The sequence below is a fragment of the Anomaloglossus baeobatrachus genome, chromosome 4 (genome assembly GCF_048569485.1).
Source record: "Anomaloglossus baeobatrachus isolate aAnoBae1 chromosome 4, aAnoBae1.hap1, whole genome shotgun sequence".
NCBI lineage: Eukaryota > Metazoa > Chordata > Amphibia > Anura > Aromobatidae > Anomaloglossus > Anomaloglossus baeobatrachus.
This window is the reverse complement of record NC_134356.1, coordinates 402,665,951-402,684,041: the sequence shown is the minus strand read 5'-3', so window position 1 is coordinate 402,684,041 and position 18,091 is coordinate 402,665,951. Positions and strand designations below refer to the sequence as shown.

Here is an 18,091-nt window from a genome sequence, read left to right as displayed (position 1 = left end):
CTGCCTGTGCTGCCGGCTCCTGCTCTGTGCACATGTAGCTGCAGGACACATCGGGTTAATTAACCCGATGTGTGCTGTAGCTAGGAGAGCAGGGAGCCAGCGCTAAGCATTGTGCGCTGCTCCCTGCTCTGTGCACATTTAGCTGCAGCACACATCGGGTAATTAACCCGATGTGTGCTGTAGCTAGGAGAGCAGGGAGCCAGCGCTAAGCATTGTGCGCTGCTCCCTGCTCTGTGCACATTTAGCTGCAGCACACATCGGGTAATTAACCCGATGTGTGCTGTAACTAGGAGAGCAGGGAGCCAGCGCTCAGTGTCCGCTGCTCCCTGCTCTCTGCACGTGTAGCTGCTTGCACTGGTAACCAAGGTAAATATCGGGTTGGTTACCCGATATTTACCTTAGTTACCAAGCGCAGCATCTTCCACGCGGCGCTGGGGGCTGGTCACTGGTTGCTGGTGAGCTCACCAGCAACTCGTGTAGCGACGCTCCAGCGATCCCTGCCAGGTCAGGTTGCTGGTGGGATCGCTGGAGCGTCGCATTGTGACATCTCACCAGCAACCTCCTAGCAACTTACCAGCGATGCCTATCGTTGTTGGGATCGCTGGTAAGTTGCTTAGTGTGACTGGACCTTTAGTGTGACTGGACCTTTAGGTTAATATTATCATTCTGTCCACAACCAGCATCATCAACTCCTGTTTTCACTGGCTTATGGGCTGTCAATAATTTTTGTAAGTGGTCCAATCACTCAACAAATAAGCATTGTACTCAATTGCCTGGTGATAGGCGGCATGTTTACACAGGCCAATAAATAAATAAATGCACCATTAACCCCTTTAGGACGAAGCCAGTTTTGTACTTAATGACCAGGCCATTTTTTGCAATTCTGACCAGTGTCACTTTATGAGGTCATAACTCTGGAACGCTTCAACGGATCCCGGTGATTCTGACATTGTTTTTTCGTGACATATTGTACTTCATGATAGTTATAAATTTAGAACAATATTTTTTGCTTTTATTTGTGAAAAAAACGGAAATTTGATGAAAATTTTGAAAATTTTGCAATTTTCAAACTTTTAATTTTTATGCCCTTAACCCAGAGAGTTATGTCACACAAAACAGTTAATAAATAACATTTCCCACATGTCTACTTTACATTAGCGCAATTTCTGAAACAAAATGTTTTGGGGTTAGGAAGTTAGAAGGGGTCAAAGTTCATCAGCAATTTCCCATTTTTTCAACAAAATTCACAAAACCATTTTTTTAGGGACCACATCACATTTGAAGTGACTTTGAGAGGCCTAGATGACAGAAAATACCCAAAAGTGACACCATTCTCAAAACAGAACCCCTCAAAGTACTCAAAACCACATCCAAGAAGTTTATTAACCCTTCAGGTGCTTCACAGGAACTAAAGCAAAGTGGAATGAAAAAAAGCAAAAAATAAAATTTTACCTAAAATGTTGCTCTACCCCAAATTTATTCACTTTTAGAAGAAATAACACAACAAAATGAACCCCAAAACTTGTTACCCACTTTCTTATGAACGCGCCAATACCCCACATGTGGTCAGAAACCTTTGTTTGGACAAATGGGAGGGCTCGGAACAGAAGGAGCAATATTTGAATTTTGGAAAGCAAATTTGGCTGAAATAGATTGCGGGCACCATGTTGCATTTACATGTCCGCTAAGGTACCTAAACAGCAGAAACCCCTTACAAGTGACACCATTTTGGAAACTAGACCCCTTAAGGCTTCTATCTAGGGGTATAGTGAGCATTTTGGATCCACAGGTACTTCACAGATTTTGATAACGTTACGTTGTCACATTGAAAATTTTCATTTTTTTCTCAAAAATGTTGCTTTAGCATCAATTTTTTCACTTTTTCAAGAGGTAATTCCAAAAATTTGACCCCAATGTTTGTTACCCACTTTTTTATGAGCGCGGTGATACCTCACTTGTGGTCTGAAACCTTTGTTTGGAGAAATGGGATGGCTTGGAACGGAAGGAGCAATATTTGAATTTTGGAAAGGAAATTTGGCTGAAAAAGATTGCGGGCACCATGTCGCATTTGGAGGACCCCTAAGGTACGTAAACAGCAAAAAAACACCACAAGTGACCCCATATTGGAAACTAGGCCCCTCAAGGAATTTATCTTGATGTTTGGTGAGTACCCTGAACCTCCAGGTGCTTTACAGAAGTTTATAACGTTGAGCCATGAAAATAAAAAAATAAAATTTTACCACAAAATTGTTACTTCAACCAGGTAGCTTTTTTTTTCACAAGGGTAACAGGAAAAAAATCACCATGAAATTTATTGCGCAATTTCTCCTGAGTTTGTTGATATCTTGTATGTGGTGGAAATCAACTGTTTGGGCACACTACAGGGCTCAGAAGAGAAGGAGTGCAATTTGACTGCAAAATTGGCTGGAATCAATAGCGGACGCCATGTTGCATTAGGAGAACCCCTGAGGTGCCTAAGCAGTGGAGGTCCCCCACAAGTGACCCCATTCTGGAAATAAGACCCCTCAAGGCTTTAATCTAGGTGTATATTGAACATTTTGAATCCACGAATACTTCACAGAATTTGATAAGCTTAGGTTGCCATATTGAAATTTTCATTTTTTTCACAAAAATGTTGCTTTAGCGACACATTTTTCACTTTTTCAAGAGGCAACAACAAAACGTGTACCCCACAGGTTATCTAATTTCTTATGAGCGCAGGGATACCCCACATGTGGCCAAAAACCTTTGTTTGGATAAATGGGAGGGCTTGGAATGGAAGGAGCACCATTTGAATTTTGGAAAAGTTGAAGTAAATTGCGCGCACCATGTCACATTAGCAGGGCCCCTTGGGCACCTATACATCAGAAACCCCCCACAAGTGACCTCATTTTGGAAACTGGACCCCTCAAGGATTTTATTCAGGAGTATAGTAAACATTTTGAATCCACAGGTACTTCACAAAACTGTTGCTGTAGCAACAAATTTCTCACTGTTAAGGGGGCTTTACATGCTGCGACATCGCTAATGCGGAGTCGTTAGGGTCACGGAATTGGTGACGCACATCCGGCCGCATTAGCGATGTTGCTGCGTGTGACACCGATGAGCGATTTTGCATCGTTGCAGCAGTAACGATGTAGTTCGTCGCTCCTGCGGCAGCACACATCGCTATGTGTGACGCCGCAGGAACGAGGAACCTCTCCTTACCTGCCTCCCGGCCGCTATGAGGAAGGAAGGAGGTGGGCGGGATGTTCCAGCCACTCATCTCCGCCCCTCCGCTTCTATTGGGCGGCCGCTCAGTGACGTCACTGTGACGCCACACGGACCGCCCCCTTAGAAAGGAGGCGGTTCGCCGGTCACAGCGACGTCGCCGGGCAGGTAAGTATGTGTGACGGGTCTGCGCGATGTTGTGCGGCACGGGCAGCGATTTGCCCGTGTCGCACAACAGATGGGGGCGGGTACCCACGCTAGCGATATCGGGACCGATATCGCAGCGTGTAAAGTAGCCTTTAGGCTATGTGGCCATGATCCAGCGACACGGCGTCTAGTACCCAGTGTCAGCCTCCTGCAGAAATGTGAGTGTTGTCCACGGGAGAACGCAGCTGCCCATGCCCACGATTTGGGTTCAGGCTGCTGTGGACTTTAGTTCTATTCTACCTGCAAAGAACACTCATCTCCGCAGCATAAATTGACATGCTGAGGCTCGGGAAGCTGCGCCACAGGTCGATTTATGCTGCGGAGAAAAGAAACACAGTGGGCACGGGATTTCTAAAAATCCTGCCACTGTGCTTCTACTGCACAACGCAGCGTTATGGACGCAGGGAAAACACTCTGCGCCCAAAACGTTGCAAACCCTGATTGTGGGCACACAGCGTAAAATGCTACAATGGATGAATGGATAGATGTCAAACATATATAACGTCCCACCCCCCTGCATATTCTAAGCTGGCGCCCTTTAGTGCCTTTCATGTGATACTAAAGGATGCCTAGCCTTGTATTTAGCCCAAAAAAAAAAAAAAGAATTAAAATAAATGACGTGGGGTCCCCCCTATTTTTGATAGCCAGCTAGGGTAAAGCAGACAGCTGTAGCCTGCAAACCACAGCTGACAGCTTCATCTTGTCTGGTGATCAATTTGGAGGGCTCCCCAAGCTGTTTTTTTTTTTAATTATTTATAAATAAATAATTAAAAAAAAAAAAACAAACGTGGGGTCCCCCCAATTAGATCACCAGCCAAGGTGAAGCTGACAGCTGGGGTCTGGTATTCTCAGGATGGGAAGAGCCACGGTTATTGGACTCTTCCCAGCCTAAAAATAGCAGGCTGCAGCCGCCCCAGAAGTGGCGCATCCATTAGATGCGCCAATTCTGGCGCTTCGCCCCAGCTCATCCCGCGCCCTGGTGCGTTGGCTAACGTGGTAATGAATGGGGTTGATACCAGGTGTGTAATGTCACCTGGCATCAAGCCCAGCAATTAGTTATGTCACAGCGTCTATCAGATACCCGACATAACTAATTGACAGTAATAAAAAAAAAATTGACAACAAAAAAAAATTTATTTGAAAAAACACTCCCCCAAACATTCCCTGATTGACCAATTTATTGAAAAGAAAAAAAAAATCCACAATAATCCATTTGGACGTCCCACGTCGACTCTGGACCTTCTAGAATATAGGGGACACGTTCAGGGAACGTATCCCCCATTTTCTAGGAGGGCAGACCCTCCATTTGAGGAGAGTGGGTGCAAAGAATCTGCACCCACCCTCCCTGGGTCACAGCTGCACAGTGCCGAGCAGCAGCCAGCGTCCTGAACACAGGAAGCTGACAGCTGCGCTCTGCTCATGTGACCGGAGTCTGCTGTGAAGGAGCCGGAGGAGGGGGCCGCGGGGGATCAGCGCTCCGACAGGTATGTATGACACCGGGGGACACCGGGGAACACCAGGGGGGGTAGGGGGGGACCCGGCAGGGCCTAGGGAGCAGGTTTCTGTCGTATGTGTTTTGGCACATACGACAGAAACCATAGGAACAGTGGAAATGCGGCCGGCGCGCTGCTGTGCTCGCCGGTGCGCGCGGCCATCTTGGATTTTCGGGAGGGTTTGGGGGTCGGGGGGGGCACTTTGGGGACACCGGGGGACCGGAGGGAACCGGGAAAAAGATTTATCTCCCATCTGGCATGTTTGATCATGCCAGATGGGAGATAAATCATTTTTTACCGGCGCGGTCATTTACTATAACTTGATGATCGGTATACGGTGTATACCGGTCATCAGGTGAGCGGGGACCGGAAAAACCGGCCCGAATCATGATCTCCAGGGTCTCAGCTACCCCCGGCAGCTGAGACCCCGGAAATTTTCTGACTCTGGGGGGCGCTAGACCCTTTTTTCCGACCGCCGTTAAAAAGCGGCGGATCGGAAAAAGTACCCTTATTTACCGCCGTTAAAAGGCGTATCGGCGGTCGTTAAGGGGTTAAACGAATGCTAGAAATGATTCCTTATCTGAAATCCCATTCCTTCTTGATTACAATATTACACTGTGCTGGCAGATATGTGCTACTCCAACAGCTGCACTGACACAACACTTAAAACATGCAGGAATTAAAGGGACCGGTTAGCTCAGAAAACACTATTGACCTGCAGATATACAGTAGTGTCAATATGCAGGTAAATTTTGTTACAATGTTGTCTGGCCGACTTAAAGAAAGTGGGGCTACTGGGAGAAAATGAACTTACTCCCTTCCAAGTGCCACCGGCTTTCAGTCACAGGGGACCAGAGTGGCTTGAGTCACCACGTATATGACTCGCCCACCCCAGGGCTATGGGACACCCGGTGCCGGGCCGGACTAGTCCGGTGGTAGTTAGTGGTGGCTGGGCCCGGCTCCGTGGCCCTGGTGGGTGTCAGTAGAATATGTGACTTCAATTAAAGTTTGTGTTCGTGACGCCACCTGTGGTATGCGGCTAATAAGCCGCCGCTGCTGTAGGAGGCCTCCGGGGGATGATATGGCAGCAATGGTGGTACTACTCCCCACAGGTGGAGCAGTGCCCCGGGGCACAGTTGGTGCTTGTGAGTGTCTATGCAGATGAAATAACAGAGGCAACTTCAAGGGTGCAGTTTCAAGTTCTTTACTCACAATTCTTGTCACAGTCCTGCAGGGACCCTTGGACTGCTGGGACCCCTGTCAGGGACCTCCGCCGTTTCTGGGTGATTCTGAGAGTAAAAGCCGGTACCCTTCCCTTAAGTGTCTCTATCTTCTGCTGTCTTCCTTAGCCTTGCCTTGGTAGGTTGAACCTGGCTTGGCCTCCACAACAGCCTCCAGGCTGGGGGGTCACCTGTTGGCTGATTACCCCTTTTCTAGAGGTTCTGCTGTGGGCTGTGGCCCGGGGAGTTTACAACATTCCCTGGGCCTCGGTTTTTACTGTTTGGAGATGATTTTGCACTCCTCCGGTTTCTAGGGACCGTCCCCTGTTGCAGCTTGATCCCTCCACCGATGTTCCTGTGGAGCAGGCCACCACAGCTCTACAGCTACCCGTGGCCCTGGGACCCCTTCTGTTCTCTGCTTGGTGTCACCTGGACCCTCTGAGTCCCAGGATCTTCACCAGGAAGCGTCTCTTTCTTTCCTTTCAGCTCCTGACTGACTTGGAGCTCTTTTTCCTTTCTCTTCTCCTCCTTGCCTGCCTCCAGCAGGCCTCCTCCTCCTTCCCCACTCTCTCTCATTCTCTGACTAAACTAGACCTTCCTCTCTTTGACTGCTCTCAGATGGCTCCTCCCACCTCCCCAGTTGCTCTGTTCTACCCTATAGGAGCAGGGATGGGTCTTACGGCCCCTCCCAGTATGCAGCATGGGAGGTTTTCTGCCACTTTCCCTGGTCCCAGTGTGTTCCTAGCAATGGGTGTAGTGTGGATTTACCAGGGGACCGGCGTTCACTCCTTTCCTCACCCAGAATGGGGCATCACACCTCTGGATGGGGTGCAATGTCCTGTGGCGACGGAAGCCTCAGGGGCGCCACATATAGCACTGTAAGCGGCGGCTGTAAACAGCCCCAGGATTGTGACTGACAGCTCACTCCACACATACACACTGCAGAGGCGGCGATCAAAGTGCTGCAGTGTATTGCTTTCTGCAGATTACAATTTTGTAAACAACTTTGTGTTCGTTAACAGCATAAAGGTCTATCCAACTTGATTTACATCGGGTTTATAATCAAAAAGTGATCTCTTAGGTTTTAAATTTGAACAAGGTTCTTTCCATTCACTGAAAGCAAGCAGTGATCTTAGTAATGGTAAAAAATAAAGCACAAAAGACAAAATAATATTTCATTTTTACCAATTAAATTTACTTTAAATGTCTATAAAGCCATTAAAGCAGCACAAGGCATAGCTTAGATCAAGGAGGTTAGACTGCACTATAAAGGCCCCGTCACACTAAGCAACATCGCTAGCAACATCGCTAGCAACATCGCTGCTAACGAACAACTTTTGTGATGTTGCTAGTGATGTTGCTGTGTGTGACATCCAGCAACAACCTGGCCCCTGCTGTGAGGTCGTTGGTTGTTGCTGAATGTCCTGGGCCATTTTTTAGTTGTTGCTGTCCCGCTGTGAAGCACAGATCGCTGTGTGTGACAGCGAGACAGCAACAACTAAATGTGCAGGCAGCAGGAGCCGGCTTCTGCGGAGGCTGGTAACCAATGTAAACATCGGGTAACCAAGAAGCCCTGTCCTTGGTTACCCGATATTTACCTTTGATACCAGCCTCCGCCGCTATCACTGTCAGTGCCGGCTCCTGCTGTGTGCACATTTAGCTGCAGCACACATCGGGTTAATTAACCCCATGTGTGCTGTAACTAGGAGAGCAAGGAGCCAGCGCTAAGCATTGTGCGCTGCTCCCTGCTCTGTGCACATGTAGCTACAGCACACATCGGGAAATTAACCCCATGTGTGCTGTAACTAGGAGAGCAGGGAGCCAGCGCTCAGTGTGCGCTGCTCCCTGCTCTCTGCACGTGTAGCTCCGTGCGGTGGTAACCAAGGTAAATATCGGGTTGGTTACCCGATATTTACCTTAGTTACCAAGCGCAGCATCTTCCAAGCGGCGCTGGGGGCTTGTCACTGGTTGCTGGTGAGCTCACCAGCAACTTGTGTAGCCACGCTCCAGCGATCCCTGCCAGGTGAGGTTGCTGGTGGGATCGCTGGAGCGTTGCAGTGTGACATCTCACCAGCAACCTCCTAGCAACTTACCAGCGATCCCTATCGTTGTTGGGATCGCTGGTAAGTTGCTTAGTGTGACTGGACCTTAAGTTACAGCCCTTATTATTATGTGTGGCGGTGTTATCTTTGGATGTGTGAGAGCCGGATATGGTGTGTTTGTTGATTGTACATTCTCTGACCTTAATCTATGGAAAGCTTTTCCAGATCAGTTGACCTGGCTTCCTATCATGGACATGGAGAGATAAGCCAAAAATCTAAGGGCTCCACATTCCATTTCCAGAGTAGCAAGGGGACCTAAGGCACATCTGTAGAGCTTCACCAACCCTATTTCATAGGTATACATGAGCCATGTATTTTTGTTTAGTCTTCTAAGGCAAAAAGCATAGAAACTGTATAAATCAGAAATATTTGTCCTAATATCGATATTCTCCCATCTAAAATGCTAAACCGCGTCAACCATTTAAAGAGCATAACCCACTTGGTAAAAGAACTTGTCAGGACTCCAGATACTCCTGGTGTCAATGATTGTATTCCCTATATTATAGCAATATTGGAGCATCTTGACTCAGCTCTGCATTATGCCATTCCTCTGTAAGGGCCTGTGCACACATTGTTTTTGTTGTGTTTTTTTGCATGTAGTTTTGTCACAAAAACCTGAAGCATTTCCTAATACCAGCAAAGTGGATGAGATTCCTGACATCTCTCTGGTCCTTAAAAACGCACGTGTTGCATGGTCCGTTTTGTCCATCCTTGATTACATGTGTGTCATCCGTGTGTCATCTGTGTGCCGTCCATGTTTTTCCGGTAAGAATTAAAGGAAGAATAAAATTCTAAAGCTTCTCCTATACTTTGCAATGTTAACACGGACGGCACACAGATATCATCCGTGAGCTGTATGCATTTCATCTGTGCTTCTGGTAAAAAAAAGGACATGTCTCCATGTGTCTTCACATGAACACATGGGCGGTGTGAAAACACGGAGGTGCTGCTTACTTTTTCCTTGCAGCTCTACAGCAGATTTATATCTGCAGCATGCCAATTCTTACAGCGTTTGTAAAAAAAAAAAAAAAAAACACAGCAAAAATGCAACAAAAGAAGGCAGAAATTAGCGTATTTTACTCTGCATTTGTCCTACCAGCAGAATTTTCTGGGCACAAATCCTTATTCTTCCTGAGATATATGAATAAACTGACAGGTGGACCTTACCAGCTGCGGGTGTGTCATTGTCCAATGATAGCTGCCAATGTCAGGGCAGGAGCCCCCTTCCCCCATTGATAAGGAGAGTGGTACCACACAGTTGTCAATCTATTCCTAAACTTTTAGGAGGAATAACAGAGGAACATAGTACATTTGGTTCTAAGAAGAGGTTCTCCAGAATAGTGATTTTTGAAATACAAATTAGTAAAATAGCCATGTCATGAGCCATCAGGACCTCTGTTAGAGTACACTGTATGGATAACATCACTTAGAGCATTCCTATGGTTGCCCTATGGTAGTCCTAGGGTTGTCCTATGGTAGTTCTATGGTTGTTTAATGGTATTTCTATGATTGTCCTATGGTTGTCCTATGTGGTAGTCCTATAGTTATCCTATGGTAGTCCTATGGTTGACCTATGGCAGTCCTATGGTTGCCCTATAGTAGTTCCATGATTGTTCTATGGTAGTCCCATGGTAGTCCCATGGTAGTCCTATGGTAGCCCTATGATTGTCCTATGATAGCCCTATGGTAGTTCCATGGTTGTCCTATGATAGTCACATGATTGTCCTATGGTAGCCCTATGGTTGTCCTATGATAGCCCTATGGTTGTCCTGTGGTTGTCCTATGGAAGCCCTATGGTTATCCTATGATAGTCCTCTGGTTGTCCTATGGTAGTCCTATGGTAGCTCTATTGTAGCCCTATGGTAGTCCTATGGTAGCTCTATTGTAGCCCTATGGTAGCTCTATTGTAGCCCTATGGTAGTCCTATGGTAGCTCTATTGTAGCCCTATGGTTGTCCTATGGTAGTTTTTCAGTCTAAAAAACAGGCCACTATAGAAGCTATATATCTTACATTGTATATAGTGGATGTAGCCATTGAGTGCAACTTCTATCAACTGGGGTAAATAGTGTCTATATCTGAGCTGTATACACAAGATTAGAACAGCAAACTGCACTGCATTACTAGTTACAACAATAGCATAAAAGCCATGTACATTTACTAAACTGTATGTATAGCTCTAATTATTACAAGTGTATTAACAAGTCATTATGACAAATAGTAACCGCACTGATAATTTGCCATGCGATAGAAGCTGGAAAATTACTACACTTTCTAATTAGTACACGATAGTCACTCACTAATTGAAAGTGGAAAAAAAAAAAGATTTAGAAAAATAAAATGTATTTAATGTTTATGCAATGATTAATATGATATAATGACCATCCGACAGTTCAACATATAATCATTAATATCCACATGTATGATTATTATTATTATTATTATTATTAGACTTCTATTTTATGTTGTATGGAAAAGCTAAAGCAAAATGACGAAACCTGTGATTTTTCTTATTATAGCAAGAAACAAGTGCTGCAAAATATACATGAAGTACTCACTTTCTCCGCAATTCCATTTTTTATTGTAAACTCAAACAAGTTACTCTCAATTTTCTCCGATTCATGATCTCCCAAGACAAGAGAAAAGCAGAAGCAGAAGCAGATCCCAGGCAGAAAGTCCATGGTAATCCTCTGGGTGCGGAGCTTCTCCCTGGGAGGACTGCACTATGTCTGTGGCTGGGTTTGTACTTGTACAGTGGGAACCTGCCAGTCTGGAGCTGGCTGAGATGCCTCTGAGAGACTGGAGAAGGCAGCCACAGTCCACCCCTCCCACACCTCACCCCAGCCTCTCATCCATGTTCTTTCCACCAAACCTGCAGTGTGCTGTGTATCGTACAGATTACAGATGTGGATGATGGCTTCTGAGATCTGGTGCCAGCTGCATGAATGATGAGTCCGGACTCCCAGCACCTGTTACACTTCAGATAGTAACATCATGGGAATAATGTATCCCAGTGCTAGTGCTGCTGTTCCCTGATTACAACCCTCCATGCAGACTGTATCATCTGTGCAGTCACTTAAAAAGAGTACAAATGTTTCATAGCTCCTAACTTTGAAAGAGAAGAAGACGGGACAGCGGTAATTTTTATTTTACGATAGTCCATTCATTTTGTCCAGTCCTTTATATGAGTCCACACAGAAATGTTGCTTCTAGAGAAGCACATTAGAGCCCCCACACACAGTAGAATGTTTCCACAGTATACGGAAGTACATTTCTCACAGATAACATGATGCCCCACAGTCCCCATGATAGGGCATGATGCACTTTCCCCCAAAGCTTTCCAACAAACAGTATGATGCCACCACACACAATATAATGCCACCATAGTTAATTCCCCACACATAGCATAAAGCCCCCATAGCTCCCCAACATACAGTTTGATGCCTTACTGCCCCTACACATAGCATGATGCCTTCGCAATCCAAAAAACAGTATGATGCTCCCACAGCCTCCTACACATAGTATACCTCTACGGTAGATCCCATCAAACAGTCTGATGTTCCCCTATAGTACATCCCTCCCCCCAAAAGCCAGCACACTATGAATCCCGAACACAAGCATGTCCCTTGCTGGTTCATCCTGCTTGTATGCTGAGTTGGTTGCTACTGCTGCCAATCATATGACCTGTAGATTCTTCAGTCTCTAACATTTTGAACAGTGGTGTAGAGATCTGACGGCTACCTGCTCCACCATTGTATTCAACTGTGTGATGTGTGGACACAGCCTTAGACAAGAAGTCACAATGTACCACTGTAAGGGGTGGACGGACCCCTAGAACGAAGAAGCAGTTTCCCCCCCTGAAGATACCCACGCTGGGGTAGCCGGAGATGTTGATATGATGTTATCTGTGTTTGTAGCAGTAACTTGTGTCCCCACTAGGTGTCAGGGTGGAACAGTGGTCCCCATGGGAACAGTGATAGGGAAGAAAGGGGCAGGAGAGCCTAGGGGGAGGGTTAGAGGACTCTGTAGCAGAGTGAGAGTAGTAGAGAGAGAGTCTGTTGGTGCTGAGAGAAGAAGCAACGGGGCAGAGTGTGGGAGCGACCGTGGCAGATAGCCAAAGAGAGAAAGAGAAAAGTGCCTTGATCAAGAACCAGCAGTGTACGGGTAAGACCCGCAGAAGCATAGACAGAGAAGTAGAAGTTTATGGGCAAAGACTGTAGTAGCCGGAGTACGAGCATAGTTGAAGAGAAACAAGAGTAGCCGGGTAACGCCCGCTGAAGAGAAACAGGAGCAGTCCCCCGGCAAGAATTGTGATTTGGAAGCTGGTAGATTTGTGTACCGAAACTGTATAGAAGTTATGTGCAATAAAATGCCTTTTGGTTCACCAGATACCTGTCTGCAGTGTTTACCTGAGTCTGGCGAAATGCCCCTGCCATCCACACTCTGCCCCACAAACAACACCCCTGTTCTAACAGAGACGGCCGGGCCGGGGGTCAGTCTGATGCATAAAGCGGCCATTACAGCAACCCCCCAGGCACCCCCGGCACACCGTTACACCACGACCATTACTGTCCGGCTGGATTTGCTACAGTTGAGAAGTGTTATTCTGAGGCTGAGCACCCACGGCGAGAAAACCGGAGAGAGTGAAATGCAATAAAAAAAAATCATATTCCACTCGGACCCATGTTACTCTATGGGGCTGCTCCCATGAGCTATATTTTTCTCAGCTCTAATTGGACTGAGAAAACGATTGCAGCAGGCTGCGGGTAGAAGACAATTCATTTTCACTCGCACCCATACAAGTCTATGGATGCAAGAGAAACATCACATTGCACTCGCATTACACTGGTGTAATGCGAGTGCAGTTCAAGAATCGCATCAGCTGATAATGCAGGATCACATCACATCCTACGCAGGATCACATCACAGTGGCATGACAGCCGCATGACACTCGGCTTACACTCCAGCAGAGCGGGAGCCGAGTGTCATGCGACTGACTTGCATTAATGCCCGTGTATCCCCAGCCTTACATTAATACAGTCTAATTGTGACAGCGAACTTTAGATACAAATATATTGATTTATATTTTCATTACCTTTAGCTTTGCATTCACATTGGAGATTTATATTTATAAAATCACATTTACAACTTTGACCTATATATATTTACAGATTACATCCACATGTTCTTAACAGTAGCCAAAGACAGATTCCTATGTGCACAGAGTAGCAGGTGGCCAGACTGTTACTGACATGCTATGATTTCAGTGTCCAATCATTTACTGAGTTAAATGAGAAAGACGAAAGAAAATGTAACTTATTTTAAGCAAGTCTTCCTGAAAGCATTTGTAGCTGATCCTCGAGTTTAGGTTAAAGGGAATCTGCCAGTAGGATCAACCGTCCCAAGCCATCTATGTATGGGCACGCAGGTCATATCTGATGCATTATTCAAGAGAAATCAATGTTTTACTTACACTGTAAATGACCCGTTGAGATCTGGGGGTGAGGCTATGTCCGCACTTTGCGTTTTTACCTGCGTTTCCACAGCATTTTGAACTGCAGCGTTTTAATGCCAAAAGGCCCGCGTTTTGATTTTCAAGCAAAGTCTATGGGAAATGGGGATTTCTTGTGCGCTCTTTGCTGTTAAAAACGCAGCGTTTAATTTGCATATTTTTGGGCAAAGACTCAACGTTTAAAGAAACAGCATGTCAATTGTTTTTTGCCATTTGGGCAACGTTTTGCTAACATTGAAGTCAATGAGAAGTTGCAAAACGCAAGCAACATCAAAATTCCAGCGTTTTACATGCTTTTTTTATGCTGAAAATATGCGTTTTGGACCAATTAATTGCATGCGTTTTTGGCAAAACGTTAATGGCATGATATGTTTCTTTACACACACACACAGTCCGACAATTATTTTTAAGAAAATCCATAAATAAATGTAATTGTATGCATAATTATTATCACAAAGTTATCATTTTAATAAAAAAAAGCCATTTTTTGATTGATAATAATTTTGATATTTGTTATCATTTTTTTCCGTTTTTTTCATAGTGTTTGAATGTTTAAACTTTATTTAGTAGTGACTTTCTATTCAAAACGCATCTGACTTTTTAAGCTATGGAAAAGCATGTAAATCGCGCTAAAAACGCGGCTAAAACGCGGTGAATACGCACACGTATTTATCGCGTTTTTGTGGTGAAAACCAACTTTTGCAAAAACCATTTCTGCCAGACGATGCGTTTAGAACTGCAACTACTTCGGCGCAAAGTGCGCACATAGCCTAACACTGGTCTCCCCAAGAATCTGCCTACACACAGGGAGTTTGGAGTTCATGCTGCCCTAGGCACTTTTAGTGGTGGCGCCCCCTTCTGATCAGTCAGATTAAGGGTATGTGCACACAGCATTTTGTTTTCAGACAGATCCGCCCTGTAACCCGCCGAAAAAACCCAAACTCTAAATATAAAAGGAATGAACTCATATACTGCAATGTAAAAACAAATTGTTGTTCATATGTTCAATCTTTGGAGTTTTTTAAGCGCGTCAGAAATGAAGCGGCTAAAAGTGTGCACACGCACACCGACACTGCAGTCACATTGTGTGCGCACCCACACCGACACTGCAGTCACATTGTGTGCGCACCCACACCGACACTGCAGTCACATTGTGTGCGCACCCACACCGACACTGCAGTCACATTGCGTGCACACCCACACTGACACTGAGTGCTATTCTGCTCCTCCAGTGTCAGGACATGTGCAGAAATGCTAAGTGATTTAGACAGCACTGACTCTCACCAAAGGATGAGGGACTGTCTTTAATATGCAAATAGGAGAGTGCACATCTGCACCAAGACACCGGCCGCAACAGGGGGGACAGAACAGTCTGCATATATATAATAAAATATTAAGTTATCTGTACATGCCAGTGTGACGTCCCCTGTATAAATGTATCTGCAGATTAATTGACATTTTGGGAGTAAAAGTATAATGTCATTGTTCTTAGCAACGCATTGTCATGTGTCTCCCAAGACTTCCCTCTCGTCTGATCTTCTGCAGCACATACCGAAATGGTGCCCGTACAGGGAATCTGTCACAAGGTGTTTGCTCCGATATCTGAGAGCAGCATAATGTAGAGATAGAGACCCTGATTCCAGCGATGTGTCACTTACTGAGCTGTTTGCTGTCATTTTCTCTGCTGCAGATCTAGCAGTTATACAGAACTCCTGAATATGCTGGACTACCTGCAGCACGCCAAGTAGTCCTGTAATGATAAGCTACTCCTGATTAAACAGTGATTTTATCAAAACTACACTAGCTAACCCAGTAAGTGACACATCACTGAAGTCAGGGGCTATGCCCCTACATTATGCTGCTCTCAAATTAGGTGGCAAAAACCTGGTCACAGATTCTCTTTAAGGCCCCCTTCACACGTCCGTGAAAAAAACGAACCGTTTTTTCATGGACGTATTAAAGGGGTGGTTTGCTCCCCGTGTGCCGTGTTTGTGGCACATTCGTGTTCTCCGTGTGTTATACGTAATAACACACGGAGAACGGAAAGCCCTGCCTTACCTGTTTCTTCCGGAGCGGTCTGTGGTGCTGAATGACGGTGTCCGGCACAGGCCACGCCCCGCTGATGCTGTTCCGGCCTCCAGTGAAGAAGATGCATTGTTCAAATTCACTGGGGGTCGGATGCAGGTGACAGCCGTGGCAGAGACTGCAGGGCTCATGGAGGTGAGTGTGTGTTTTTTTTATTTTAACAATGACACGTATGCTTCTCCGGCGTGTGTCACGTGGGACCGCATCCACACTACATCCGTGTGGTACGGGTGCGGGCCGTGTGACACCCGTGCTGCCGGAGATAAACGGACATGCCGCCGTATGGAGCACACGGGCACACGTCTGCTCCACACGGAGGCATGGGCCAATGAATGAACACGTGTGGGCACATATACCCATTGATTTTAATGGGTATACATGTGCCCGTGTCTCCGGTACATGCGAGCATGGACCTAGCGCGTACCGGAGGCACGTGCATGTGAAGGGGGCCTAAGGCAAACGGTGTCAATATAAAGCTGCTCACTAAAGAGTAACCACCATAAGTAAGCCCAAGGCTGTGCCAAAGAATAAATAATTGCCAATCACTGAGCTCACAGCACAAATAATGACCCCACACCGTGTCACTTACACTATACAGCCTCCACATTCTCTCCTATAACATTCCCACTACACTGCCCCCTCAAATGAAAACCCCCACTGTCCTCCCCACTAAATTATACCCTCCAGACCTTCCTCATTTATGAACTATGTTCTCCACTGTCCCCACCTCTCCATGCAGCCCCCACTTCACTGCCCCCCTCATGTTGTCCCCACTCTACTGTATAATGAGCCTTATGCTTCGCATTCTGTATACTGAGCTCTCCCAGGTTCCTAACTGAGCGCTCCCCATGCTGCCCCTTCTCCATACCAAGCCCCCTCCATATCAAGCCCCCCATGCTGCCGCTTCTCTATATCAAGCCCCCTCCATACCAAGCCCCCCCATGGTGCCCCTTCTCCATATCAAGCCCCCTTCATACCGTGCCTCGCATATCAAGCCCCCTCCATACCATGCCTCCCCATATCAAGCCCCCTCCATACCGAGCCTCCCCATATCAAGCCCCCTCCATACCGAGCCTCCCCATATCAAGCCCCCTCCATACTGAGCCTCCCCATATCAAGCCCCCTCCATACCGAGCCTCCCCATATCAAGCCCCCACATATCAAGCCCCCTCCATACCGAGCCTCCCCATATCAAGCCCCCTCCATACCGAGCCTCCCCATATCAAGCCCCCTCCATACCGAGCTTCCCCATATCAAGCCCACTTCATACCGAGCCTCCCCATATCAAGCCCCCTCCATACCGAGACCCCCATATTAAGCTCCCTCCATACCGAGCCTCCCCATATCAAGCCCCCTCCATGCCGAGCCTCCCCATATCAAGCCCCCTCCATGCCGAGCCTCCCCATATCAAGCCCCCTCCATGCCGAGCCTCCCCATATCAAGCCCCCTCCATACCGAGCCTCCCCATATCAAGCCCCCTCCATACCGAGCCTCCCCATATCAAGCCCCCTCCATACCGAGCCTCCCCATATCAAGCCCCCTCCATACCGAGCCTCCCCATATCAAGCCCCCTCCATACCGAGCCTCCCCATATAAAGCCCCTTCCATACCGAGCCTCCCCATATCAAGCCCCCTCCATACCGAGCCCCCCATATCAAGCTCTCTCCATACCGAGCCCCCACATATCAAACCCCTCCATACTCAAACCCCCATTCACTATACTGTCCACCACCCTTATTTTCCTTCCCCCCAGTCTCCATGCTGCGCACCTCCATCCTGCTCCATCACTTCATCATGCGCACCCCCATCATGCGCCATCCCCCATGCTGCACACCCACATCATGCTCCATCCCCCATCCTGCATGTTGCGCCCCCACATCATGCTCCATCCCCCCCATCCTCCATGTTGCGCCACCACATCATGCTCCATCCCCCCCATCCTCCATGTTGCGCCCCCACATCATGCTGCATCCCCCATCCTCCATATTGTGCCCCCACATCATGCTGCATCCCCCCATCCTCCATGTTGCGCCCCCACATCATGCTGCATCCTCCATGTTGCGCCCCCACATCATGCTGCATCCCCCCATCCTACATGTTGCGCCCCCACATCATGCTGCATCCCCACCATCCTCCATGTTGCGCCCCCACATCATGCTGCACCCCCCCATCCTCCATGTTGCGCCCCCACATCATGCTCCATCCCCCCATCCTCCATGTTGTGCCCCCACATTATGCTTCATCTCCCCCATCCTCCATGTTGT

At 47.1% G+C, this 18,091-nt stretch overlaps 1 protein-coding gene across 1 annotated transcript in view; it reads right to left on the bottom strand.

Moving 5' to 3' along the window:
- Positions 1-11,041, bottom strand: part of ITIH5 (inter-alpha-trypsin inhibitor heavy chain 5) — a 135,183-nt gene extending 124,142 nt beyond the window's left edge. The window contains exon 1 of the mRNA XM_075345320.1: positions 10,789-11,041. Coding sequence (XP_075201435.1) covers positions 10,789-10,911 — 123 coding nt within the window. The 5' untranslated portion in view covers positions 10,912-11,041. The remainder of the gene's footprint in view (positions 1-10,788) is intronic.
- Positions 11,042-18,091: the final 7,050 nt, after the last annotated feature.